This window comes from Pelecanus crispus, chromosome 1 (assembly GCF_030463565.1).
Source record: "Pelecanus crispus isolate bPelCri1 chromosome 1, bPelCri1.pri, whole genome shotgun sequence".
Lineage (NCBI taxonomy): Eukaryota > Metazoa > Chordata > Aves > Pelecaniformes > Pelecanidae > Pelecanus > Pelecanus crispus.
The window spans coordinates 136,991,757-137,019,682 of NC_134643.1; the positions used below are offsets into that span (position 1 = coordinate 136,991,757).

The following is a 27,926-nucleotide window of genomic DNA, read 5'->3' on the forward strand; positions in this document are numbered from 1 at the left end:
ACGGCCTCTGAACCACCTGCACTTGCAGTTTTTAAAGTGCTTGTTGCCTACAGAATTTAATAGCTTTCTTGATTGCCACAGGTCTGGAAAAAACCACCCTCAGCCTCATTTGATGCTTCTGCTACTTTTAGAAAAGAAAAAAAAAAAAAATCAAAATGCTTGCCTTTCCTGCATCAGCATTTCAAGGCAACCAAAACGACCAACCCTCCCTTCAAACTTCTCCACCTAGTGAAAGGTGTTTGGCGTGCCTGCCTTTTATGTGTATCGATATCTCCTTCTTTGCTCCTGACCACTCTGCTGACCTGCTTATTGGTTTCAGTCAGCCACTCCTTGCTCAGTTTTCTACCTGTCATAATTGTTAACATAGTAATTGTGTTTCCTATTAATGATATATTATTTAATTTTAATTACTGCCTTTAATAAGCCAGCGAACCACGGTGAGCTGTTAGCCAGCTGCTTCTTTTCCTAATTAGTGACGCAGCCTTTTGGCTCGCAAATAAGGCTGTCGGAGAACTCTTAGGTTGGCATCCAGGCTCTGGGTGCCTTTGCCGCCGCGTCCCAGCGAGGGGGACGTCACCCGCGCGGGCTGCAGGCACCTGGCAAGCCGGGGAGCCTTCAGCGGAGCCTGGCAGCAAAGCAGTGAGGCTTTCACAGCTAAGGAAATCCAAGAGGAAAGGGGGGGGTAGATCCAAGGGGATTTGCTAGTCTGCGTGAGCTGGAACTGGGAACTGCTCCTGGCTCTTCCTCACCGCAGGCAGAAATGGGTGTGTTTATTCTCCGGCGCCCCGAATGTCTCTGGTACTCAACGTACCGTTTTGTGATGAGCGGTCGAGGAACGTCGGGTAGATGGAGAAAACAAGAACACAAATCAAAAGCCGACCGCTGGCAACTCGGCGTGACAGCTTCTTACTACGAAGAGTTGCCCAGTGCCAGTGCGTCCGCACGGTGAGCCGAGATGAGGAGGGAACGGGTCAGCATTTCCTACAGGTAACGTAGGAAATTTCCAGCAAACTGGTTGGGCTAAATACCCTGGCGATGCCTGGGCCAGCAGACTCGCCACCTCCACGTTTCACCTCCTCCCTTCTCGGGCAGGTGCGGAGGGCAGCGACGCCCAACAGCACTCTGTCATGGGGTCAGCGGGGCGACGGGCTGGCGCGAGGGCACACGCACCGTTACAGCGGGGCGGCCTGTGCCGGGGGAACTGTTCCCAAAACCATTCCCACACGCGCCCTCATGGAACGGGGCTGCGGCATTCGCAGAAAGCCAGCCGTAAGCCCCCTCCGTCCCCACGGCCGGCCCCGTGGGGGCTCAGGCGCCAACAGCAGAGGCACCGGGAAACCCATTTTATTAATTTAGTTTCAACGATAGCTGTACGCCTCGTTCACCTCGAGGTTTGTTCGGGGCTTTTGGGGGCAGCGTAGCAGCACTTTTGGGGGCAGTGTGGTAACCACCTTGCTGAAGAACATCAAGGTGTTTTAAGAAGTTCAGCAGACATGAATCCTTTAATACAGAAACGGGCATTAAAATGGATTCCGAAGACCTGCCTGCCACCCCTGCCTTTCACTTCTGCAGACTTTCTCGTAAAGGTATGTTTCGACCAAATGAGGGATTGAATCACCCGCACCCCAGTACTACACAAAATGAGCCGAAAAACGGGGAGCAGAAAAACAAGCTAAGGTGCATTAGAGTTCAAAACGGCCGTGTCCCTCAGAACAACGCTCAATCACAGTACTGGCATCAAATAGACTAAACGTTCATTAACAGGAAAATATTTTGAATTTTATTTTTTCACGTTATTATCAAGTACACAATTACAATAATGTCACACATCCCTATATGATTCTATGTATTTTGTTTTTTTCTTTTGTCTTTTTTACAAAGTGTACAGAGGGAAGGACGTATACAATATTTAACAGGGTATTTTCTACAGAACAATAATTTATATTATGTCCTTGTAAAAATCTGTACCTTTTTTAAACATTAAACTGAAACATCCATTTTATAGCATTTGCTAAGCAAATTATTTAAGAATTAAAACTAACCTGTAACTAATGTCAGTACATTAACAATAACTATAATTTCATTTTCTCTTTATACAGACAAATACATTTTACAAAATCCACTTGACGAAACCCTTAATTATTAAAAAAAAGTTTCAACATTGTGCTTTAAAAAAAAAAAAAACTGTGTATGATTCCAGGCTACGTAAGAGAAAGAAAACGTGTAAAATTGTGTTCTTTGTCTTTCAGCTTATTTAACAAAATAAAGTTCAAAATGGCTAAAATCCTCGGCAACGCTATGGGAATTTATGCAGATTTTGTACGCTTTGCAGGTTTCCAGTTAGAAAACGCCTGAACGCAAGAAGGGCAGGGGGGAAAAGTCGCAGGAGGGTACCCTGCGAGACGCGAATGGAAAATCTCTGCTGGGTTTTACTGCATCTGATTTGGCAATCGGCAGGCGACAGCCAGCCAGCTACGGCCACGTAGGAAATCCACTGACTTCACCGGGGATTTCAACGAAGGCAGAGTGCAGCACATCTAGGTGTTACACGCTCAAGGTTCACAGCCCGTTAGTAGCAACGTTACACAAGAGCACGCTGGACAAGTCTGGGGGCACCGTCAAGCAGGCATCAAAAGAAAAAAAAAACATTATGCAACAAAGGTAGTGACATGGCATCCGACTCTCCTGAACTGCAAATGGAACACAAATATTTCAGCTTACAGTGAAACAGAAGGGCTGAGCAGTAGGAGCAGGGCTCGGTAACAAAACAAAACAAAATACAAAAGGCTTAGAAGAAGCACATCCGAAAGGAAACCTTCGTCCCTTTATCACCCCAAACCTGAAATCATCGCTAAAATTCCTGTTCCATTTCAATAGGAAGTCTGCCTGCCTAGAAACAAGAGTGGACACCGGGCCAGGCGCTGAGCCTTTGCCATTAGTGAATTGCTGGTTACAAATCTATCCTAAGCTGGCAGGCAGCCAGGTCCGAATCCTGCAATTCATCCTCAACCAGTGGCTTCGGCGGGAATTTGAGCAAGGGGAGCGGGGCCGGGTCCTAAAATCTCACATGTAATTAAACGGTTTGGGTTTTTTTGCTCCACAGTTGTTGTTAAGGTACATGACTTCATGCTTGGTATGTTTACGCTGCAGTTAGCAAATGATATGGCGCTATTTTATAATAGTCTTCAGGTGGCAAAATTGCATATAATAATTGTAATGTTCTCCCAGCTGTTTATAAACAGATTAAAAGAACTGGGTTAATTCTGGATACTGTACTAATTAATAAACAGCAGCTTAACACGGCTGCTAAAGGCTTAGGAAAAACATTCAATTTAGAAACTGTTCCGTTACTATCAGAAGTTACTTTTCGTATTAAGGATGTCTACATGAAAACATCTCTACTGCTCATGAACGCATCTGCTCCATTCCACCCTCCTCTGAAGCTCTCGCTGTAAATGTCTCGTTTCCAAAATCCAGGCACCTCTTGGTCTTAAATTTTATTCTAAAACAACTCACAATAACAATGTGACTTGATCCACAAACTGTTCTTTCCAAGAAATACTAATATACATAAAAGCACTAAGTTTGAGGTACGTTTACCGGCACGTACAGACAGTTGTGATCTATTAACTCTGCAAATGGAACAAGAGTATTTTACGTTTCCAATGTTAAGACAGCAGTGAACTGAAGAAAACCCAACTCATTTTGCAACAGGCAAAACCTTTCAAAGACAAAGAAGCACAGAACAATAAACATAATATTTGAGCATACTTTTAAATTCACCAGAGAAAGATAACAAATGCCCCAAATCACTGTTTAAAAATTTTTCTCTCTGAAACCTGAATTAAAATGCAGAATAGTTTTCCGCAATAAAGTTAGACGTGTTAACTCCTCAAATGGAAAATGGTTAACCTGCCACAAAGTCTGTATAGTCAAAACAAGACAATCAGGCGGGCCCGAGTGACTTTATCTTCAGCATCACAATTCCCCGTTTTGTACACACCTCTGACAATTTCATCAAAGAGAAATTTCATATTTTTAAAATTCACGACAAAACTGCATTAACATGGACACTGTGAGTATCAACGAGGTCAGTAAGATAAATATACTTAAATAAACTATTACGGTTGAAAAATTCAGTAAGAGACAGGGTTTATTTCATTAAATGCAACTTTATTGTTGCCATCTTTTCTTCATTTATTAAACAAACTGAATAGAATTCAGAACACGCTATTGAACAAAAGGTATAAAAGTCAACTAGAAGCAATAATCCTATTTTTATACAGCAACAAATCAAATGCACAGTATGTTTTTTTTGTTGGTTTTTTTGTGTGTGAACGCAGGTGATTGGCTTTAAAATAAGCTAACTGCCCGAAAGGCAAAATTCCTTTGTAATTCCAGCCGTAAGTCTGTGAAAGAGACTTTAAGGCAGCCCAACATCTTTATGATGCCGCATAATGTGCTGGTTCTTCTCTGAAGGCCTTCGGAAACCTTTCTTGCAATACTCACAACGGTGAGGGTAGTCTTTTGTATGAATGGAAATAACATGCCGTTTGAAGCCTGAGGCGTCTGTAGTGCTATACTCACAGTACTCACATTGATAAACTTTCCTGCCACTGTGTGTTTTCATGTGTTTTTTCAGCTCGTTTTGTTGCCTAAAGCCCTTTCTACATCTCTTGCACCTGAATGGAAGATCCTTTGTGTGAACTGAGAGTATGTGGCGACTCAGAATGAACGGATCTGCAATCTTAAAGTCACAATGTCTGCATTGGTGCAATTTTTTACCCTTGTGAGCCGCCACGTGTTTTTTCAGTTCCGAAGGCCTGTGAAAGCCTTTATCGCACATGTCACACTTATGAGGATAGTCTTTTGTGTGGACTGAAATTATGTGTCGTTTCAGATCACTCGAGTTTGAGCTCTTATGGTCACAATGCAAACACTGATGTGTTTTACTTTCTTGATGCATAAGCGTATGCTGCTGTAGCTCTTTGGTATCTGAAAAAGTCTGGAAACAAATATCGCACTTGAATGGCGTTTCCTTACTGTGTTTAGTCTTTACATGAGTTTTCAAGTTAGAAGAGTCGGCAGATCGGTATTCGCAATATTGGCACTGGTACGGTTTTTCACCAGTGTGGATTCGCATGTGCTTCTTGAGCTCTGACGGATGGCGAAATCCTTTGCCACACTCCACGCAAATATGAGGAAAGTTCTTGCTGTGGACAGCTAAAAGGTGATGACTCAGTAATCCTTGTTCTGCTGTCTCATAATCGCAGAATTTGCACTTGTGCATTTTATTAACTCCTTTGTCCCTGTGCACCATCTTGTGAGTAAATAAAGTTCCTGCATGAGAGAAGCTTTTCCCACACTCATCGCACTCAATAAGCTTTTCTGTTTTGTTGGTCAGCTTATGACTCTCCAAGTGGTTATGTAAACTTATTTTTTTATTCGTAGTGTAATCACAGTCTGTGCATCTGTATTTCTTCTTAGTAAGAAGGTGCTCTGGGTGGTTTTTCATGTGCCTTTTCAAGAAACCTCTAGATTTAAATTTCTTTCCACAAATCATGCAGGGGTAGACTGTCAACGGATGACCATCAGGGCCAATGATTATTGCTGAAAAACAACAAAAAACCTTTCCTCAATATGATACAACAATATTACGCTTCAATAAACGTCGTATTTCGACCTTAACAATAATAAGCTGAATTGTTAAATAAGATCAGAGGCAGACACATACACTGTAGTGTATAATAAACAAGCTTGTTACTGGGTTAGGTAGAAGAAATTGAGGGAATTACTGCTTCCATTCATTATCAGGAGAAAGGAAATCCTGCTTTTTGATGGAGACAACCAAAGCATCACCCAGCTGTTCTTCACCTCAAATAATTCTACTCTGAAGAATTCTGACCGAGTTCACACCATTAAATACATGCAGAAACCGACGCTGGTGCAAAGAACAGCAAGCCAGCTTGTTAAACTGAGTACTACATAGTAAGCATAGCACGTGATCTTCTTTGACTTTGCACGAATCCGTAGATAAAGTTTAATCCGGCAGTTTAATCACCTACCGCTGACTACAATTCACACGTCCCCAAACTAACACCTCCTTCTTGTGCCATCTGTCACAGCTACAATCTGAAGAGGTATCAAGGAGGAATCAATGAGAATGCATTTCACATACAGACACCTCAAAGCTTTGGAACTTATTTGCACTCATCCGTCAGCCTGATTTGTTTACCCTGAATTTGTCTAGGCATGCTAAAAAGCTCTCTTTTCCAAAAATGTTTTAGAAGGAGAACTGACTAGGTAGCTGGAAATAGAAAAAGCAAACTTCAAGATTAAAATTTGCCTGGTTTACTAATTCAGTGCTAGACAAAACAGAAGTCCTACAGTTAAGTCACAATTTGGGAAGAAACTTTTAGTATCATTTAAGGCAAGGCTACTAAAGAAAAGAGTCATGTGCTCTTTCAACTTTATCAGACCAAATAAATCATTCAGACCATAACAAGTAACAGCAGAAACCAAATAATGCCAGAACAGCGCATCTGTTCTTACAGATGCAAGTAAGAACACTGGCGTGAACATCAAGGCAATTTGTTTCACAATTAAAACAGAAAAGGGTATGGAAGTCACACTACCTACTGTAACATGTGATGTTCGGATTTTCCAGTTACTTATTGAGCTGATATAATGAAATGTATTGTTCGATATATTTTCAATAAAGACAAAAAGGATTTTTAAAAGGTACTATTACAGAACACTGTTTATCTAACATCACTTTAACCCAAACCAGCTATGTATTTTAAAACTTTAAAATAAAATATGCACTCATTTAGGATGTAGAAATGTTGCCAATGAAACAATTCCCAAAATAGTCACTGTTTTTTACAAGACATCGCACACCCCACCAGCAAAGTACATCTGTTTATGGGTAAGTGCCTAGAGGAATGAGAGTACGGCCAGCCACCAGAGACTCGCTCACCTGTTTGATACTGCCTGGACTCAGGTCTCCTCTTTTTCTTTGGTTTTTGCTTAGCCAGTCTCCCAAGTCCAGCTGACTCATCTATGTGCAAAAGAGCACTTGCAGTGCCATTCCGACTTTCAATGCCATCGTTATTATTACCTACCAAGATAAGTTAAAAAGTTACCTGCTGTCATCACTCTATAGATTATTTGAGCAACAAACTCTACAATGGTAGTCAAAGAAATGATAAACCATTACCTGGACATTTAATCAAACCATAACAATGTACAGGATGAGCTGCAAAAATTCTCTGTATGTAATTTACAAATTATGTTTGGTATTATGAACCTGGAAGGATTGGCTTTGTTAAACTAACTTCACAGGAGTACACAATTTACAGGAATAAATGCTTTTCCATTTCACAGAGTTCTCCTTTAAATGCAGTGGTTTTTGCATTTCTCTGGTTGCTAATTATGCCCAAAATGTTTAACATCAGTAAACAACAGCATGTCACAGTATTTACTGTGTCCCATTTTTTTCTCAGTCCTGAAATACATTCATCTGTGAGCTCCCGTTCACTTCTGGACATCTGAATTCACCTGACAGAAGTTTCTCCCACACCAAGTTTCAGAACTGGAACTGCGATCAAAGAATTGTTCTGAACAGCCCATAAACCTGCCCAGAGAGTACACTACTTACTATTTGCACACCTGATGCTTTAACACTTACAAATTCTTTCTATGGGGAACAAAGAGCATGCTCAGTATTGTATAATAGAAAGAAGGAAACAATCTTTGTCTCACAGAGCTTCGTGTTTAATACACAAATGGTATCACTGGATATAAAACAAACATGAAAATTACAAGTAAATATAACTATATATTTGGGAAGGTATTTATTGGCAATCAGTTTGGTGATTTAATTGCGTAAGAAAATTTTAATAATAAATTTTGTGGTTAAGTATTTACTTGAATAAATAGAAGGCAACAATTCCTAGTGAAAGCAAAGCACACAAATAAGACAGGAAGTTTGAAGCAGAACAAAGTGCAAGACGCTCAGTAACTGTTCCCTTTGTCGAGTGCCGAGAATGAATAGCCATGATTAATGTAGGAAGACTCAGCGCCAGGAACGGGCATGTGCAGAGCCTGAAGATTCTGATCTATATGCTAGCTCAAGTGTTGAACAGCAAATGTGGCAAGTGACAAACGTTGAAAACAAAAACCCATTTCACATCTTACATGTAGAAAGTCCACAACAGGTGCATGAAGAGTGCTTCTAGAGTATAACACAAAACAGGCCCCAAACATTTTCTAATACTAGAATAAAATTGCAAAAACTTTCTGGAATGTAAAACACAGTGGGACTGGGCTTTGCTGTAATACAGCAACAAAACAAATTTAACATTTTAAGATGCCATTGTTATCAGCTCTTAAACCCTCTTTAAGTGGAGAAGAGTCCTGAGAAGTGCAGATGACAAACCTCTGCCATTTTCACGCCTTCAGGCTGCATTATTTCTTCCCTTCCCTACCACCTCTCACCTTGCATGTTAGGTTGCTTGCTGCTGACAGTGCAATGACTCCACTGTTTCCCACATTCTTAAATTCTCCTTTCAATTCCATCTCTCTGTTCCTAATACACTCTGCTCAATTTTCTCCTCCTCCAAAACCACTGAATGTCCAGTCTATGACTGTTGTTTTGAGTTCATTTAATTTCATTTTTTTAATTCCCACTTGACCTGGCTTCTGTGCTTTCCTCTTCACTGAAACTGTGTTCACCAGCATGCGGCCAAAGATAAGGCTCTGGGTGCACTACCATCCATCTCCTAAGCAACTTTTAAAACACGCTCCTCCCTGAAATCTTGCCCTCCCTTGACTTACGACCGTGATTCCAGCCCCCATCATGTTCTCAGCACTTCCCTGCCATTTGTTTGCTGGCACCATCACGACAATCCACATCATGCAGACATACAGCCTAAGTTTTGTCCTCTACTCCACTATTTCTTCTGCTTTGTTTACTCAAAGTATGTCTAGAAGAAGAACGGGGCAATACAGAAGTATTTCTAAGATAAGGTTTTGATCTACCAGCTTATGTAAGTTTTGGAAATCAGTCTGTGCACCAGTTGGTGCTCAGATAGTGATGTTCAAGAAACATGGTTCTGCATGCTGGAAATATTCTCAAGGTTCTGTTACAATTTTAAGATGTCTCCCTCAGCTTCTTTTTTGTTAATCAACTTATTATTTCCATTAGTAAAATCACATATTTATATGTTCCTTCTAGAAAGCATTTAAATCAAGCTAGAGGTCAGTGTTGCTTTTCACTGTTACACTGAATCTTACATATTTCCTTCTGCTTTTTTTCCCCCCCAAAATAAAAATATTCAGTTCTATTCCCAAGACAGCTCCTACTGTGTCCTAAAACTGTGAAGGACAGATGTCCTTGAGATGCAATTTTTCAGCTGAAAGCTTGTGCACCTCCTCTTCTATGTCATGAAAATATGAAGGAAAATGCCTGTTAAAATTGGAATAAGAAGCAGCCAGCCTTACAGCTTCTCTCTTCTTCTCTTTTTAAGGCTCATTATGCCAAGAAACCATTCTTAAACTAAAACTATAAAAACAAACACAAAAACACAAATACTCCACTACCCTCCAAAAAACAATCCCCAACCTTTTGCTATAGACAACGTCACCAGGAAGAATTCTTTGAGTATTACCTACCATAAGCTGCTGCCCAAGCTATGGGCATGAAAGTTTTAATTTCAGTGTCATCAATTTGCTGTTCATGTGCCACTGCTGCATCCTCCTCTCCTACAATCACTTCCATATAAACCTCATCAGCTATTTCTGCAACATCTAAGAGAAAAAGAAGTCAAGAAAAAATTAATACAAACACTGCACTGTTGAAAGCGAAAATCCCTGTTCCCAAATGAAAGCCACCTACTTACTTAAGTCTTCGTCTTCATGCTGAGAATCATTTACAGTCATGTAAACCATTTTCTCCCTTGGAATACGAATACTGCTATTTTGATCGAGTAATCCAACTGCGTGGTCATTCTCTGGCTCACTCTCCACAATGTCCACTGTGCCCCCTAATTAGGAAGACCAGAGCAAAATATTTTAATACACTTTGTTCAAATTCTATGCTAAAGTGCAGAAAATGGAAAGTTTGTCACTCTTTAACATTAGACCCATGGCTCTTTACAGATGACTTGAGAGAAACCACAGTCTCTAATTATGCAAAATTTCAAATGTCAGGTTGGAGTATTCTAAAATGAGCTTATTTTACCTAAATCATCTTCTCCAGGATCTGCTTTGAATATATAGACCTTGATGACTTCTGGACAAATGCCATCCACTTTACAAGAGCCACTTTCTGACTCTGCTTCCATGGTAATTTCAGCAGAACCTTCGTGTTCTATCTTACCAGCATCATCCACTACAAAAACAAGTTATTACAATTATCCAGTCATATACAGACAGACATATATGAAAGACTTTATTACTTTATTACTCAAATTTGGAAGCAGTTTAAAATTACACTGTGATAAAGAACCTACCTAAAATAAATATTTTTTTTCATATCCTTGAAAACAACGACAATAAGCACAGAAATAAATCAAGCCGTACCTTCTAGTTAAGGGGGAAGTGCAAGAGTGCTGCAGTGATATGACTAGAAGCATGAGCACCACACCAGGCAATGCTAATAGGGAAACAGTGATCTGCAGCAAGATGATGGTAGGAAGAAACTGCACATTAGTACTTACTCTGTGGCATAATTTCACTTATTCTCAGTTTTAATTGCTTTCTCCTTCACAACTAATAAGCTATTGTTTTTTTCAAAAGCATTATCTGTTGCTCAACCCCGTCTCTAATGCAAGCCAGTCAGACCTGGTGCCTTGCAAAGCGGTGTTACTGACACTTCTTCAGCTGACTAGAGAGGAAACCTAAATGAAAACTACAGGAAGAAAACCCTCCATTTTTCTCATCTACTGAACACCTGAGGGATCGAGCACAGCGTCAAAAGCGCTGCCCTGACGCTACAGCACTGGTGGACCTATTCAACTAATTGTTCATGGTGCCCTTACCGAAAGGGACTTGCACTGGATTTTATGCTGTAGCCCTATATACTCTCCTTACTATTGTCTCAAATTTTGCTCTCCTCCTTTCAGAAGTGCACCGACACCACGCTTCAGTTTGAATTGCCATAACTTGCCTAGGCCTCCCACGTAAACATGGCTAACAGCCAGCTTTGTGAGAAACACATTTCTCATTTTTAAAACATACTCTACGTAGGCACATGCACACACACACACCATCTTACTTTACCAAGTGTCGGTTTTCAAGAAATAAATACTAAACAGGCATTCACAAAAATAAAATCCAGCATCTCAAGACCTTCAGAGAATCCTCCAATTTCAGAAGCCTCAGAAGTTTCTTGAGTATTGAGGTTATTTAAGAATTCTTAACATGATGGCATACTTTTGTAATTTGTGACTTTATTGTTGATAAAGTCACTTTTGGAGGCTGACATGGCTCCCTCAGAGACATGCATAACTTCAATTCATGACAACAAGGCATGAAATTTATACTAAAGGAAGTGTAAGAACCGTCCCATAAATGCTGTAGAATGTTTAACTACCATGACTAGCACATGCAAAATACTTAATAAAATATGTTTATTTTACTGGCACTCATTAAACTACCCTCGTAACTAAATCATAGCTTTACTACTCAGTAACTGCAACTCTTCCATTTACTTTAAGATGTACTTAAAAAAAAAAAAAGCTCAAAACATTATTACTATTATTTTCCTGCCATGGAGTCAATAAATTATCCTTTAAATTAGATAAACTAGCATGTGTTCTGTCTCATGTATCAAACACAACCATATTTAAGTACAATTTCTCAATCGAGCATCATTATTCACAAAGAAATATGAGTAACATTAAATTATGAAGCACTACAATAAGTTAAGTCTCTCTCTCCCCTCACCAAAAGAGCAGCAGAAAAAACATTACATACTCTTATGGCAGGTTCATGATCAATGGCCACCATCCAGAACGTTTCAAGCAGTATGATGTTTAAAAAATGATTTTGTGCCACAGGACAACATAACATCTTGTAGCTGAAACCCCAAAGCATTTCAAAAGTAAACACCTTACGACGCTCTTTTGAATCATGTTAACAACATAGCTCCACAATACGTATGTTCAGTTATTGAGCAGACTTTCATAAATTCTTTGGCGTACGCATGAAACACCAAACGTCACTGGAACTCTGACAAAAAGAAAACTTGCTTTCATTCCTACACCAGATTCATGTAGTTGTTCTCTTTTAACTTGGCTGTTTCCAGTGTCACGCATGTGTACTTGGAAGGCTTTCAAATCAGCGTAGACTGATTTTACACTGCTGAAGCCAAAGAGGAAGTCTGCCACCAAGCTCAACTGATGCTGGAACATACTCAAGGAAGGAAAATTATGGCTGAAGCAATCAAAGAGAAAACAAATCTACATGCACCATGTGAAACAGGCTGGCTTCTTTTAACCAAAACAGAGTTTTTTACTTCCATACATATATGGAAGTGTCCATTGACAGCATTCACACAACAGAAGAATTCTAGATCTTAAAAATATGCTCCATTTACTCTTTGAAATAAGTTCTCCAAGGTTCAAAGTAATCTTTTAAACAACATGATTTAAAAAAATAGTTACATAATTTAGAGTTTGTTTATCCCTGATTTCCCTCTATATTCAACAGTGTTTTCAAAATGTAACAAGCAGTTTAAATATTTTTTAACAGCATCATTAAACTGTAAGGAAATCAATGTGTAGGAATATTAAGCCAACTTTTCTCATCCAAAAGGAAAAAATTTCACTCTTGGCAGGTGGTAATGCTTGAAAAACTAAAGTCCCTGAAGGGCTTCAAAAGTAACAGTATGTGCAGTATAGTGGCAAACAGGTAACAGGAAGAAAAGTAGGGTGCAAAGAAAAAGGTAGGAAAAAACATAAAAATGGGAAGAGACAAACAAGACAAAAGAGAATGGGTATCTATCACACAAAGCACCATTCCCATGGTATTTTGTCCTATGGCTACATAAGCATTTACCTATACTGATTCATTGATGCTCTGGTGGCATTTATGAAATTTGATTCCTGTTTAACACTTTTCCTATGTTTCTGCATTCTCCACGTATCTCAGTCTCACAATCAAGACAAAATTATATTCATAAATACTTGACTGATCAATGTTTGAAGTTGGAACTCTGACGATGTTTGAATTTTTCATTCAAATTCACAGCCCATCAAGTGATCCCACAAATACCATGCCATGACTGATCTTCTCTCACATTGTTCCTTTTTTAAATTACAAAAAAACCCCAAAAGTACTTAAAAGTATTAGTTAAGCTTATAAGAGACCACTTCCTTTCAAGTAGAGATGCTGGGCAGTTACTAAACTAATCACAAGTCACATGCTAGAAAACAGTTCAGACCACCATTATTCCAGTGCTGTCACACCTTGTGCCCCCATGCAATTAGATGTTAACTGAACACTAAAAACTTTAAATGTATGATTTTTTTTTTTCCCCTCTACTAGCTGGTAGCTTTACTTCAGTAAACAAGTGGATTCAGACTAATTCTCCAAGTTAAAAAAAAAAAAAAGAAGAGAGAAAAATTACTAGACACAACATTATTTCACATAAATTGCAAGAATGCATTCTATGGTTAGTCTGCTGATGTTCTTCACAAACTTCACTGATTAGAGGAGCCTGCTCTTTGCATACTATGAGCTGTAAGAAACAACTAGAAAAGTATGTGGTTCTTCAATGTTGCAATAATTGCTTCCATATAAAGATAATGCTTGATTTTTTATTAAAAGCACAGATGAGAAAGGTGTCAATGCATCAAAGATGTGGCACATTTAAAGCCTGTCTAGTTATCATTTACATTACAAGGAAATCAACAAAATGACCAACAGATAAAAAAAGAAATAAAGAATAAAGCAAAGAAATAAAAGATGCAGGCAACATTAACAACAGATTGTTTGTTTAATGTGTTCTATCATGGTGACGGCATTTGTCTCCTAGAAAATATTACATCTAATTTAAAAAATCATATAATGTCATAAACTAGAATGTCCAATGAATAATTATCTCCTATATCTCTACCCTCCTATTAAAATATGCCCAATGGCATTTTTGGGACAGAAACAAGCTCCTGTGCATTGATAACAAAAACAATATTTAAAACCCAGCTGAGGGCAGTTTCCCCACATAGGAGCATAAATGCTAGCCCAAGATCCTGCATACTGCATTTGCTTAAATGGTACATCTTTTGTTTAACCATGACACATACACTTTGCCCAGTAAGTTGTATTTAGTTTTTTATATCCAAAATTTAATGGATCAGCAGATACAGACTTGGTAGCCTTGCAGACTTTTACTCCCAACTAGAAAAATGCAAGTATCTGTAACTTTTTTTAATGGTTTCCATAAGCTTTTACATTTATTCTTCCCTACCATTTCTCCTCTATATGGGATTAATGAGGAAAATAAAAGAATTGTAAAAGATAGAATTATCTTAAGCACTGAGAAATCTTCCATCTTTTTCAAGTACACACTGCTCATTGCTAAATAACACACCGAAACAATTCTTACAAACATTCCAAGAAAAAGTCTGTCTCTACACCAGTTTAACAGATCTTAAAATCTGTCTACAGAGCAGTTAGACAAGAATCTTCTATTTTGTCAGCCTTTATGTTCCCAAACGATTCTCTTCGCTGCTAAAAAAATGTGTATCATGGGATGCTTGCCTGCTTACAAAATAAACAACCTGACTTAACCTTCTTAATGAAAAAGGCCACTGCTAACTATTCTGTTTTCTCTAAAATAGATTAAAAGCATGCTGTATTCACCAGACAGACTTTGTTCAGTTATCCGTGATACAAACATTTTACTTGTACTTTGCTTGATAGCAGAGAATTCCTAGTCCACTGAAGAAGTTATTTTTACTGTCTAGTTATTTCTTAAATGGCAAAGCAGGCTTCCTAACCTGTGAGAAAACAGAACTCCGTTCTATTTTGATTTGAATCCCATTGCCATTACTCGAGCAACAGCATACCCTATGTGCCTCAAGCTCCCCTCAGGGCAGCAGTCTATGAGAGGAGAACTTCCTGAGCTCCGAACTGGTATCCAACACTTGTCCTTCCCATCCTGCTCTCCCCAGCATACAAATCAGACTGAGCTCTGAGGCATCACTCAGCCCAAGTGAACTCACATCTCCCTCACCTCTCACGGTGACCTCCTAAGCAGCCTTGGCTGCGACAACTGTTGGTGCCATTCCAGTGGTCAGGCAGAAGCATGGCAGCAAGGTCTACCTCACAGAAAGGAAAACGGGATTACCTGCACCTTTAAGAACCTCCAGGGAAAAAAAGAGGGAGGTACTTACTTATGCTAAAAAAGCAAATAAAAGCATTTTGTTTTCTTGACTAGAAGTCTACTGGATGGCCCTAACAAAGGGCTTTATGAACTTTATGGCTTTGTTGATCAGATCCACTGCTGGATCCAACAAGGATGAGAAAAGATAGGTTTCACCTAGACCTATGAAAAGATTCAATCATTATTCTGAGTACCCTGAGTTCTGACTCCTATAATGAAAAGTGTTAACTCAGATACAACAAAAAAAAGGCATGTCTAACTCAGAGCAAAGTAAGGATATGGAAGGACATAACATAGCCCTTGTATTTGCAAACATGATATAACCTCCTAAACTGCAGCTTAAACTTTGTGAGGCTACCGTTTCCTCCCTCCAGGCTCCCCTTGTCAAACCTCCTTTGTGCCTCACGATTTTTACTGCAATTAAATAAGAGTATATCAGAGTACAACTTTTTGTCTTATGGAACAAGTTCATGCCAGAGGATGTGTCTTACGTTGCCAAATCGAATAAAATCAGACAAGCAAAAATCTTAATTTCCATCTTATGGCCAGGTGTAAGGCATTACTTTCCTTGGTTAGTAAATGCTGGGGTGGGGTTTTTTTGTTTTGACAAACTAGCAAATCTCACCGTTACTGTTTCACTTACAGCGAACAATTTTCCAAGTCTTAAAATTTGCTACCAAATAATTAGTATCAGTGTGAGCCAGAACACAATTTATCATTTCCTGACCAAACTCATGAACTGGCTTGTCATGGCATATGTGAAAGAAAAACTGATTTATCAAACCTCCTTGAATCCTTTTCAAGCTACTAACTAGTAGCAGTCTGCATTCTTTCTTGAATTAATATCTGATTCTGCTCTGCCGTAAGTGCCCCAAATCTACCATGGACCAAAAATGAAGCTCGAGGGCAAAAACAAAGTATCCAAGAAAAAAGATGAGCACATCAAAAGGTAAGTGATAATATCAGCTGTGCCAAGGAACATTATCTTGGAAATGAAAAAAACAAAGGCATAGCAATGCAGAAGCTAAATTAAATCTAAATGGGAACAGAAATATTAAAATACTGAGTTTATTGAAGCAAAGTCACAGAATGAAACCCACTGTACTCTTTGAAAAGACAAACCAGTTGGAAACCAAGAAAGAAGGTAGAAACACAACATTAAAAAAAGTACCCATAGATTAGTTACTTCAAAACAGGTATTTTCAGGACAAAGCTAAGAAAATTATCTTGAGAAAATCTATGTAGATGCAGTTCATTAGGAACAAAACTGGGAACACTTAAAGAGAGCCACAAGATAGGAAGAAGACAGCAAAAGGATTTTGCCAATAACTTCCACTGAAGAATATAGACTAAGAAACCTACAACAGAAAGAACACAGTTCATCCCCTGCTTTGCAAGTGACTAGGTGAAAGACGACAGGCAAAAGCATCATCAAGAACACAGCTTAGCTCCCAGATCTGGGAAGCAGCTACATTTGGCTACTGTAATGGCAGACAAAATTACATTCCAACATCTGCCGCAGCAGTTCAGGGAGGTTTGCCAGAATCAAGCATGAATTTACAGGTTAGGATGAAAAATCAAAAACTACCTTTTCAAAACCACCTAAGTTCAACTGAAGAACTGAGACAGTCAACAGATCAATACACACATATACTGCCAATGCAAAAAAAAAAAAAAAAAAAGAAATTAATTCAAATAATGTTTTCCATACAATGAAAAGATTATTTGGCAAGATAGTCTTTACTTGATGGAAAAGCACTAGACTCTGACTTCATAACCGGAAGAACTTGTTATGCAGGCTTTAAACACAGTAGGTGGTAATAGGGAACTTCCCTTTAAAACGAACTGTAAAACGCACTTAATATTTTAAACATATATAGAAAGGATGCATGGTTTGTAGCATAACGATTGTTTTAAATGCTGGCTTAGTTAAGGTTCTGAATCTAAACAAAGTACATTGCAAGACTATCAAGAGGTGTTTAATATTAAATAGAGTATGAAACTGCAGAAATACATGACTGAAAATGGAGAATATCCCAGCACAACTGAACAATTAAATTCATGTGTTTTCTGCCAGTTACCACCTGTTGACAACTGGTACATCTAAGAAGACTTCCTAGCTGGGTGAGTATTTTAGGGATCAGGCAACATGGCATCTACCAAGACATTCTGTCCTCATCCAGCCACTGGCAATGGTTGAATGGGACATGTTACCTACCCAACCCTCTCACTTGAATTTACACAGACACGGTTTGCAAAGTGTTCCTAGGACAGCAGCCTCAGAGGCCTCACTCTGCTGCCCATGCTGCAGGATGACAACCCGCAGGGGAAGGGTGAGCAGAAAGACAGGAGCAACAGCATCATAAAGGGCTACAGTCAGCGATAAGAAACAGGTAAGGATCACCACCAGAGTCTTTACAGAGTCAGGCCTCAATTATCCATAGGTGGATTATCCACTTTGTTGCCTAACTATGCTGCAGGTGCAGAAGCATTTAAGCTGCTTTCATCTGATCTAACTCGGGTCCAGAATCAGAAAGTTGCATCTGTACCATAATGTACACAGTGCATTTATTAGTTTGGATAAATACTATTTCAGAGAGCAGCATCCCTGATCTATTTCACCTCAGTATGATGTTGCAGCTTAATTGTACAATATTTTGTGTTATCCATATTTTGCATTATCCCATTTCATTGTTTTCCCAGATAATAGAGAATTAACTGTACCTCATATAAACTCAAAACATGGCTGCACAAGGTTACTCAAGGAACTCAAGAGATGATAAATTAAGAAATGCAGTGATCCTAGGCAAGGAGAAGCAACATTAAAATCCATAAGTACAGAATATAAAACAAGTTATTATACATTTCAAAAAAGTGTCCAAAGGAAAAAAAAAGGAAAAAAAAAAAGAAAAAAAAGAAAAAAAAAAGTAACTGAAGCAGAGCATGAAGTATGCCTCATCAATGGAGTCATTTAATGCTAGACAAAACTGAAGTGCCCGAAATGGCAATTAAACAAACCAGCCTAACAAAGCTTCTCTATTTCTATGACAAACAAACGTTCAGCAGTGACACTCTGATGTTCCTAGGTGCTGCACTGAGTAAGCATTACAGTAAGTAACATACTTAAGAGAAGGCTCTAGTTCGCACAAATAGATATACTCAGTAGAAAAAGGATTGACGATATACTCTGTTTTTCTCCATCCTCTACTTTAAGTCTTTTGAAATATGATTCAAATGGATTGTGCCACTGTTCCTAAGGGAGATTAAGATATTCACGGTTGCTTCTCAGATATGAGCAGCAATAGCTACTCTTTTTGTCAGCAGCATACCTCTGTCCTTTCCTTAATCAAGAGAAGAAAACATCATAACAGCAAAGAAAACCATATTGTTGCCTGTATCTAACTATAAATGGGGTGGAAGGGGTGGGGGCTTAGCAAAAAACAAGGATAACAAATTGTCATTTGGACTTCTAAAAACCAAGGTTTTTTTCAGTTTCCCTTTTCCATTAAATAATTTTTTTTGTTGTTTTCTTAATGTCTTGGCAGTAATCTTAGTAACCTGCATATACATGCGTTTTCAAACAATGTCGCATTTATTTTCTTTCAGTTCCTACTAAGTCTATGGCATTTAGTTTACTGGAATTCTCTTTTGTTCATATGCTATAAAACGCTACAGAAATAATTTATAATCAGACATGCATTTCCCAGTATTTCTCTCCATTAGCTTCACCAGAATTTTTAGCTGGTACATGTTCCTAAAAATACCCCCATTTGAGCACATTTGTGAGATCTGCATTTCATTAAGTAATACAGAAAATCTGGTTTTGGTAGTTGTAAGCCCTCCCTCAGATATTTCAAGCACCACCCAGGCCCATATCATGAGAATTTCAATGGCTTTACCCAGACACTTACAGGAAATCATAAGGTAGTCTTCACAGTTGCCCTTCTCGTCTTGATGTTCCACAGGGATTCCATTGGCATCGATCACTGCCTCTGATGCACAGTCTGCCACCAAGACTTCTTCAGAAACAACATCTGTTCCCAGAGTATCAGTGACAATATCTGCTTCTTCAACATTATCATGAACTACATGTTCTACATGTCCAACTTCAGGTACATGCATTGACTCACTTGTCAGTACATGTTCTGGTATAGACATTGCTTCTGCTGTTATGTCAGAAGCCAAAACATCATCTGGGACAGTGCAATGAGCCAAAGAAACCTCTTCAGCTACGTCTGTGTCCAGCACTTGTTCAGGAATAATGACAGTTTCAGATACGTCTGGCTCCTCCATGATATCTGGGCACTGAACATCCTCGATAACAACATCCTCAATGACATCTTGGATTACTACAGAATCTGGATCATCAGGAACAAAATTATGCACGGTTATATCTGAGTCGACTACATCTGAAACAAATACTGTTTCCTGTACTTCCACAACAATCTGATCTCCATCCATATGTCCTGCATCAGCTCCTGAAAGACATAATTAAAATAGCAGTTAAATTGTAAAGCTAACTCAGGTGAAGTGGTTAATAATTGAAATTACTTCTATTTTACTTCAACTTCTACACTATACTGCAATTTAGTAAAACAAGCATAACAGCCTATAAGCAATTAAGATAGGCAGATGCACGGGGAGCTGATAAAGCAAGTCCTCTGTATATGCTAACGTAACTAAGATGAACAACATTTTCTCTCCTGGAAAAGGTTACCACTTTTTAGTCTCTCCCTCAACATCTAAACAACTATTACTTGACAAAACAGTGGCTCATTCATATTGCTCTGTGTAATAAAAACAACCAAAAAATGAAAGCAACTACTCTACACAAAAGCACTGATGCAGCATAGCACTTTTAAGCAAAGACAAAATAAATGACAGTCAATAGTATCTAATGTGAACACTCTTATCTACATGTTATCTCCTGACAGACCTGTTGGATCAAAAAATGCATTCGGCTCATGTGGCTGCAATTCAAGCCCATCTTCATCCATGGCCTTTAACTCTCATCAGTCACAGTGTCTGTAGAAGGTAAAGAAGAAAGGTTATTTAACTCGTATTATGTTATGAAGATTGCCTCTGTCTGTGCACTGAAAAGCAGAAATTTTGGGCACATGGAAGTTAACAGATAACACCTCTTGACTTTAAGATGGACCAGATTTCACTCAGGGTACCTCTGTTTGGGATTCCAGAAATACTACTCTAGAGCACCAAACACCCAGGGTCTGAACAAGAGGAGTGTGAGCTCCAACACTCCAGGTCCATTTCTCAAAACCCCACAGCTCCACAAACACAGAAGCAGCTGATAAGTGGATATGAAAATATGATTTTTTTATAATCTTACAAAGAAAAAAAACTTAAGACAAAGCCTACACAAGCTCACATTCAAGTCTTTTCTGGATGGTGGGGAATAGAGCATTGTCAAATCAATAAAGCTGGATAAGGTAAGTTACAGGTAGACAGCTAATAACCTGAAATGCACACTGCTTTTGATGCCCCCTGTATTCATACTTGGGCAATCAGGAGGTAGTTACTGTTATGTCACTTCAGGAATTGAAATCATCAATGTAAACTGCTTCTAGAACATAACACTGCATGTCTTCAAACCCCAGATGTGTGAATATTTTAAAAACTCCTTCCCCAAGACAAAGTACCCATTTGCTTTTGTATTAAAAAATATCACCAGTTCTCAAAAATCACTAAATGTCATATTCTACTGAATTCCTTCAAACAGAATGTCAACATTTCTTCAATGCATAATAACAACTTAAGATTTCAATCACCTTAACAAAAGAGCCAAACAAGACCACAAAGTTAAAATACTTACTAAAATCTGAAACTGCAAACTAAATTTTGCTGCTTACATATGTGCATTACAATTAGGAATAGGCAAACCTAGTTGGGTAAAATGTGATCTAACATAAACTTGTACTACTCCCTTGCATTTAGTCCAACTAGTTTCCTAAGTGCAGAACCAGCAAGAGGCAACAGAATGTTGTTACATGTTTCTGCTCATGTTTCTGTACAAGTGGAAGATTCGGTTCTCCTTCCTCTAAACATTTTTCACAGTGACAGGCAGAAATCTCCCCATTCCTGTGATACTTTCACAAAAGACCTAGAGAAAACATTAAGATTCTGCCCAAGGTTTCCATAAGAATAATAACCTTTCCAAATTATGTCAACTAACATTTGCATTAAGTCTTCATGGGGGAAACTGCTACACAAAAGTAAAAATTAACTACTCCAAAACACAAACCTGCAACCATAATCTGTAGCAAGCATTTTCTAGACTTCAACATTTTTCTTGCTCAACTTTTCACAACTCTTCACAGCTAACCACCCAATTTATATAAGCGAAAATGTATTTTTACAAGTTGAGGGAGAAATATAGCCAGCAATTGAACTGGAGGAAAAGCAGCAACAGTCTAGTAATTTTCCAAGGGGTCCCATATTTGTGTGATGTTCAGTTGGAAGGCACCTGTATTTTAAAGACAGCTGTGCTAACAAATCATTGTGGTGTCCAGCTGGACATAAATCACCTCACAATTATTCTGACTGTCAAGCATTTCTGTCAGAAGCACCCACTATTAACAGGAACAGCTCGTCACACAGATGCTTTTTTCAGAATCAAGAGCAGAAGAAAAGCGTTTCTCAGCCTCACATACAAGACATAGCTTGACTGATGGCAATAAGCCTCTGCCATGCCACAGAAACAAGAACAGAACAACAAGGTTTCATGCAGTCATTTAAGCACGAATTATTCATACCCAAATTGGTTTACTTCCATCTATTCAGTATGCACCTAGCCAGTCTATTACAAATGTCTTTCCTATTCATCTTGTCATCTATTCTGTGTTGTCTTCAGTGTTTAGTTTCTTTTCTGCTGCTTCTTCTCCAACGCCTTGTGTGCCTGTACCTATATTATGTTCATTACCTCCTCACCCGCTCATTTCATCTCTCCAGCATAAGCACACTCCCATCATTCACACAAAACCATGCTACTCATCAATTTGTAGCAAAGATTGTATCAGCAACTCAGAGATTTTTTTGGAGGAGGAGGAAGCAAGGGGGATTAAGGGTTGGCGGAAATAAATTGCCTCACCTCGGGCAACACACACATCAGAAGCTAGCACTTGCTGTCCAGCTCTCTGGGAAAAGTCAAAATGCTGTTTCTGCCTGTGCTTTTGAGGATTGTATTATCATATATATTAGCCTCTCATCAGCTGGGACCCAACCAGCTTGAAGTGCCAGTTCACCACTAGCTACTGGAAGAACTGGCATTCGTTTTCTCCGCTTCCTGCTTTCATCACCCACCTGACCACTGCTCCACCACAAATTCCTTCTTCTTATGATTCATGTGTGTACTTTCTCTATCCTATCCTCTCCCCAAATTCCTCACTGTCTTTATGAGTGAGGCTCTCCTTCATCGTCCTTCTGTCCATCCTCTTCAACCATGAGACCCAGAGGCTGCCACCACTACTTCCCAGCTTCGAGAACAAGCCCATTGATGCCATCTCTTCACTGCTGCTTTCCCTGCTGCACAGATTCCAGGCGACAGATGCCAAAACCAACAAGTCTCTGTAGTGTTCACGATGGTGCAGTTCCACAAACACACTGCCACAAGCAGTGACAGCCCAGCAGACCTTCAACTGCATACTCTGCAGGACAGCGTGGCCTCTTCTGTATTGGCGAGGTCCTTTCACCTACCTACAGGGGCATAATATGCTGCAAAACAAAGGCTCAGGTTCTACGCAAACTGAAGAAGTTTCTTGAGCACATGGGTTTTCAAGACCGAGTCTTAAAAAGGCCACAGATTTATGCTTTGGTACTTGTTCCAAAGAAGAAGAAAAAAACCCCTACCCTTTCACTGAGAGAGTTTCTTCCTAAATAAGGTTTCCCATTATGTGCTTTTGTACCCAGACCCAGACACAAACTCATGTACAGGAATTCTTGCCCCTGTGCAGGACCATAAAGACTTTAAAAGTGCTCCGCTAGGGCAGAGACCCCATCTCCACAGAAATTTGCTGCAGCAAGAGGACCAGAAGAAGATGCAGGCATTAAAAACAGGATTTAACTAAAAGGATAATCTAAAATGATAAAGGTGCCTAAATCAAAATCTGCTGTCCAAAATGGCATCAAGACATTTGTCCATGGATTGGGGGGGGGGGGGCGGGAAAATCCCCTAAAATTTCCTGAAATCATTTCAGGGTTTGAGCATTCTAACCTGTAGATGAGAAAACACTGTGTTTCTTCCTGCTTGCTCTTCTTCTGAGCAGTGGACCAGCACAGGGGCCAAGATTCAGCCACACAAAGGCAGGTATGCCACATGGTTCTGTACCAACCCACAGCTCCGTGATGAAGGCACTGTTCTGTGACACGAGAAATACCAGAGCTTCTCGTTGTAAGCACCACACCGAGTACCTTCAAATTCTTTGGCAAGCACCCTAAGCTCTGTGGTACCATACAGCTAAGAAGCAATTCCAGCAGTTCATTTTTCTGGAAGATTTCAAGAACGGCAGAAAGTCCTCTCAGTTCTTTCAAAATATTCCATCTGACGCTTACCTCAGGAGCAGGTTCTGGCACCAGAGCAGACAGAATCAATTTTCAGTTCCGGTTTGGGAACCTAAACTCTCAAAGAAAAGCAGGTGCCCAGCCATTTCCCTACACTTAGTCCTTCTCAACACCCAAATCTACATGGTTCTTTGTTTAAATCTCAGTAACTCAGGAACTGCTCTTGTACTACTACAGCAGAAAAAGCCTAGGCACTTAAAACCAGGTTTTATACCTCTGAAAAGAACTAAACATCTACATCTTTTACTGGGCTTGGGTCTACGTCAGCTCCACATGGATCGAGAATCAATACAACCCTGAAATACACCTAATTCCGTTTGTAAAGTTAGTTCTTACAAAGTGATTTATACCTGTTTATTCAGAGGTTTGGCTGGTTTTGGTTTTATGAAAGTCAAGGCAATATTTTCAAGTGGAAGGGCAGACAGAAAATTCTACATTAATGGAAGAAATGGTATTAAGCTACTAGTGATTAAAATAGCCTCCCAAAATAAAAACGGGTATTTTCCATAAATCTGATCTTGAGTGCAGTCAGTCAAGAGAAGCATCACAGACAGTGCAGTAGTCTTGCCATGCTACAAATCCTTGACTGAATAGGCCTAGCAAGGTAATCAAGATGAAATAAATAGACAAGCTGCCACATTCTAAAGAGAGAGCAACTTTAAAAATACGAGTTCCTTAGAAGAAAGAGCTTTAATATACCACAGACACCATCACTTTCTCTGCTCTCACCAAAAAAAAGGAAAATGGGAAAAAAGGAAAGAAAGGGGAAACCTCAGAAAAACCACCCTTATGAGTATGGAATACATAAAACAGTCCTTTGCCTACTTCTAAGGAAAGAACGCTACCATCGGTTTATTTGGGGTCAGAGGCATAAACCAAATACCTGCACAGCAAAATTCTGACCCTTCCCAGAAAAATCAAGGCATAAACAGCAAAATTCCCCACGTCCAAGCCCCGGCCCCTACCTATGCTGAGATGACTTAGTGTACAACCATAACCAAGTTCCCATCGTGCCTTGCTACATCACATTAAAAATTGCAGCACGCCTTGCATGTCCCAATTGGGTTAGAGCCCCGAGCTACCCGAAGCTTCGCTGTGGTTGTGAGACGACTGTGGGTTCAGCCTACACTATTGCTGCAGCGCCACAACTCTCCCTACGTGACCCACTTATGGAGAATGCAATGTACACACAAGCCCTCTCAATCACACACGCATGAAAGGTAAAAAAAATGATACTCCTAGAGCATCTAATTCTTATCTTGGAAATAAGCCCCACAATTATTAGGTGAATAAATGGAAGAATAAAAACAATGTTACAAATGTGGCAATGTAATCATTTAGCTGTTTATTTCTTGATGCATCTCCCCCCGTTTTGGCAGGACAATCAGTCCTGATGTTTTCACTGTGATTTTGTAAAAAAACTCAAGCCTTTTCCTCTTTGTTGTAGCGCAGCGGTGTATTTACAGAAACCGGTTAAAGAAATGGGTTTCCTCCAGATTTCATAGGGATGTGGTGCGACAGACAAGACGTAAGCTAATTCCTAAAGAAACCTAAATCAGGGAAATAACCAGTCCCGGGCGCCCTTTTGAAACTACCTTCCACTCAGCTGGGGGCCTCTGCAAGAGGGGGGGGGACAGCCAGAAGGGAGGAGAAGCCAGCACCAAGGCGGGGGGGGGGGGCGAGGGTCTTGGGGGGCCCCGCGCCTCCGCAGCCGGCTCCCCGCGGGGCGGCTGGGCGAAGGAGGCTGAGGGCGAACCTCCCAGCGCTGCCCAAACTCCCGGCCGCCCGGGAAGGGAGGAGAGGAGATCGCGGGGCTCTGCGCCGGGCGCCGCGGCAGGAGGGGGCACGGCTGGCAGCCCTGGCGCGGCCGCACAGGAAGCCGCCACGGGCCGGAAAGCGCCGAGCTCCCCTGCGACTCGCTGGCTGGCAGGCGCCGAGGCGGGGAGAAGGGAGAGGCGGGGGAGAGAAGCGGGGGTGGGGAAGCTACGGGCTCGCCCTCTCCGGAGCCTGCGGCCCGGCGCTGCGAGGAGCGGGGCCAGGGGCTCCCCCCTCCGGCCCGGCCCGGCCTGCGCGGAGGCACGGGCTATGGCGAGCGATTAATTCAAGATGGCGCCCGGCGCCCTCCGCCTCCCCCCCCCGCGCGCCGCCATTTTGTCTCCTCCTCCAGACACTCTCCGAACCCCCCTCGGCCGGGCCCGGGGCCTGGCACCGACCTCGCCCGCCTCCCCCCGGGCCCGCAACCACCCCCCTCCGCTTCCGCTCCCCTCACGCCGCCGCCCCCGCTGCCCAGGGCCGCGCCGGGCGTGCGGAACCCGCCGGCCCGGGCCCTGCGGCCCGCTCTTTTGCCGGAGCCCTGGCGCGGCCTAGCTGCGGCCTCCTCGGGGCCTGCGCTGCGGCCTGGTGCGGGCAGGGGAAGGCCCGGGCCGGGCCGGGCGGCGGGGCCCAGCCCCGGGGCTGCTTACCGTGCGGGTGGCGGGCGGCGGCGCTCGCCTCGGCGCGGCCTCTCTCAGCGCGACTGGGCCGAGCGCGGCGGCGGCGGCGGCGGCTGCGGCGGGGCGGGCGGGCGGGAGGGGAGGGAGGGGCCGAGCTCGGAGCTGAGTGGAAGCGGCCAAGCTCCCCGGGCCGGGCCCGCCGTCAGCACGTCACGTCACTGCCCGAGAGAGACCCAGGAAAAGGCGGAAGGGAGCGCGCCGCCGCCGCTGCCCGCCGCCTCGGGCCAGCCGCCCGCCGGGGTCGGGGCCGCCGGGCGGGCCGGGGGCCGCTGCCGGGCGAGGCGAGCCGCCGCGGGTAGGGGTGGTGGTGGCGGCGGCGGGGGGGGGGGAGGCGCGGCGGCGCTCGGCTCCCTGCGGCTCCTCCTGCAGCCGCCTCCGCCGCAGCTCGGCCGCGAAGCGCCGCTCGGGGCTCGGCGTGCGCCCCCGAAGCGGAGCGGCTGCCCCGGGGACCCCCCTCCCCTCCCGGCCCCTCCATGCTGGCGCCGCCCGGGCGAGCCTCCCCCGCCCTCCGCCTCCCGCGGCCGCCATCCCGCGGCGCCGGCCGCCAGGCCTGCGGCCCGGCCCGGCCACGCTGCGGGGGTGCGGGCCGGCGGGCTCCGCGCTCCCGCCGGCGTGTTTAACCCGCGTCTGCGCGCCGGGGGACGGGGACAGGGGCACGGGCACGGGAAGGGGGGGATTTTTGGGGCGCGGAAGCCCCGCGCTGGGGCGGACGCGGGCCTTGGGCCGGGGCTTGCGTGGCCTCGAGTCACCCCGGCGTGGGGCGCGGCTACCGGTGGGAATTGCTGCGAACAACAGCAGCAGCGGCAAGCACCGACGGCGCGGCGGCGGCCGGGCCCGGGCCCGGGGTCGAGGGGCGGCGGCGGGCGCGGCCGGAGCCCTGGGTTTCCACGCGTTCGGCGGCCCCTCCACGCGTGACGGGACGGCGCTGCCCGCCGTGCTCCCCCCGGGAACGGCGGTACTGGCCGGGGGGGAATCGCCTTTGTGGGCGGTGGAAAATTTGAAGTTGCGCGCCGTCGAAACCAAACTCTTGGCTAGCAGTGTTTTCTCATCCTCGTCATGAAAGTTAATAAGAATTTAATATTTTATTTTTTTTTTTTTAAGGAAAGAATTGCTGTTGCTCCGTGAAAGACGCACCCCAAAGTTTCTGAGGCATCAGAAATTACATGCCATGAGTAACCTCATGGAGACGAGGTGGTACATTCAATCTGGTCAGAGTTCTTGCAGGGTCAGGGCTTGAGGAGGCTACTTTGTATGCTGTTCTTAACGCTTAAGAAAACTGGAAGGAAACTGGCTGTTGCACTTATCAAATGACGCAAAAGTGACTTATCTGACCATGAACAGCATACGTGCACTGTTTATGTTGTGAATGAGCCTTTGGGTTCAGCCTTGACTCAGCTTTAATTTTATGCACTGGTCTTTTCTATCTTAATGCACAGGCTTAAAAAGTAATTTGGGCAATGCTTGTGGTT

At 42.2% G+C, this 27,926-nt stretch overlaps 1 protein-coding gene across 1 annotated transcript; it reads right to left on the reverse strand.

Annotated features, from left to right (window-relative positions):
• Positions 1-1,753: 1,753 nt before the first annotated feature.
• ZFX (zinc finger protein X-linked) lies at positions 1,754-26,462 on the reverse strand. Its single transcript, XM_075727938.1, has 8 exons — positions 26,428-26,462; positions 20,328-20,416; positions 19,303-19,869; positions 10,244-10,393; positions 9,903-10,046; positions 9,676-9,810; positions 6,980-7,120; positions 1,754-5,610 (listed from the first exon to the last, which is right to left on the reverse strand). The coding sequence occupies exons 2-8, from the start codon at positions 20,386-20,388 to the stop codon at positions 4,424-4,426; spliced, it is 2,385 nt and encodes a 794-aa protein (XP_075584053.1). The 5' UTR covers positions 20,389-20,416; positions 26,428-26,462; the 3' UTR covers positions 1,754-4,423.
• Between the last annotated feature and the right edge of the window lie 1,464 nt (positions 26,463-27,926).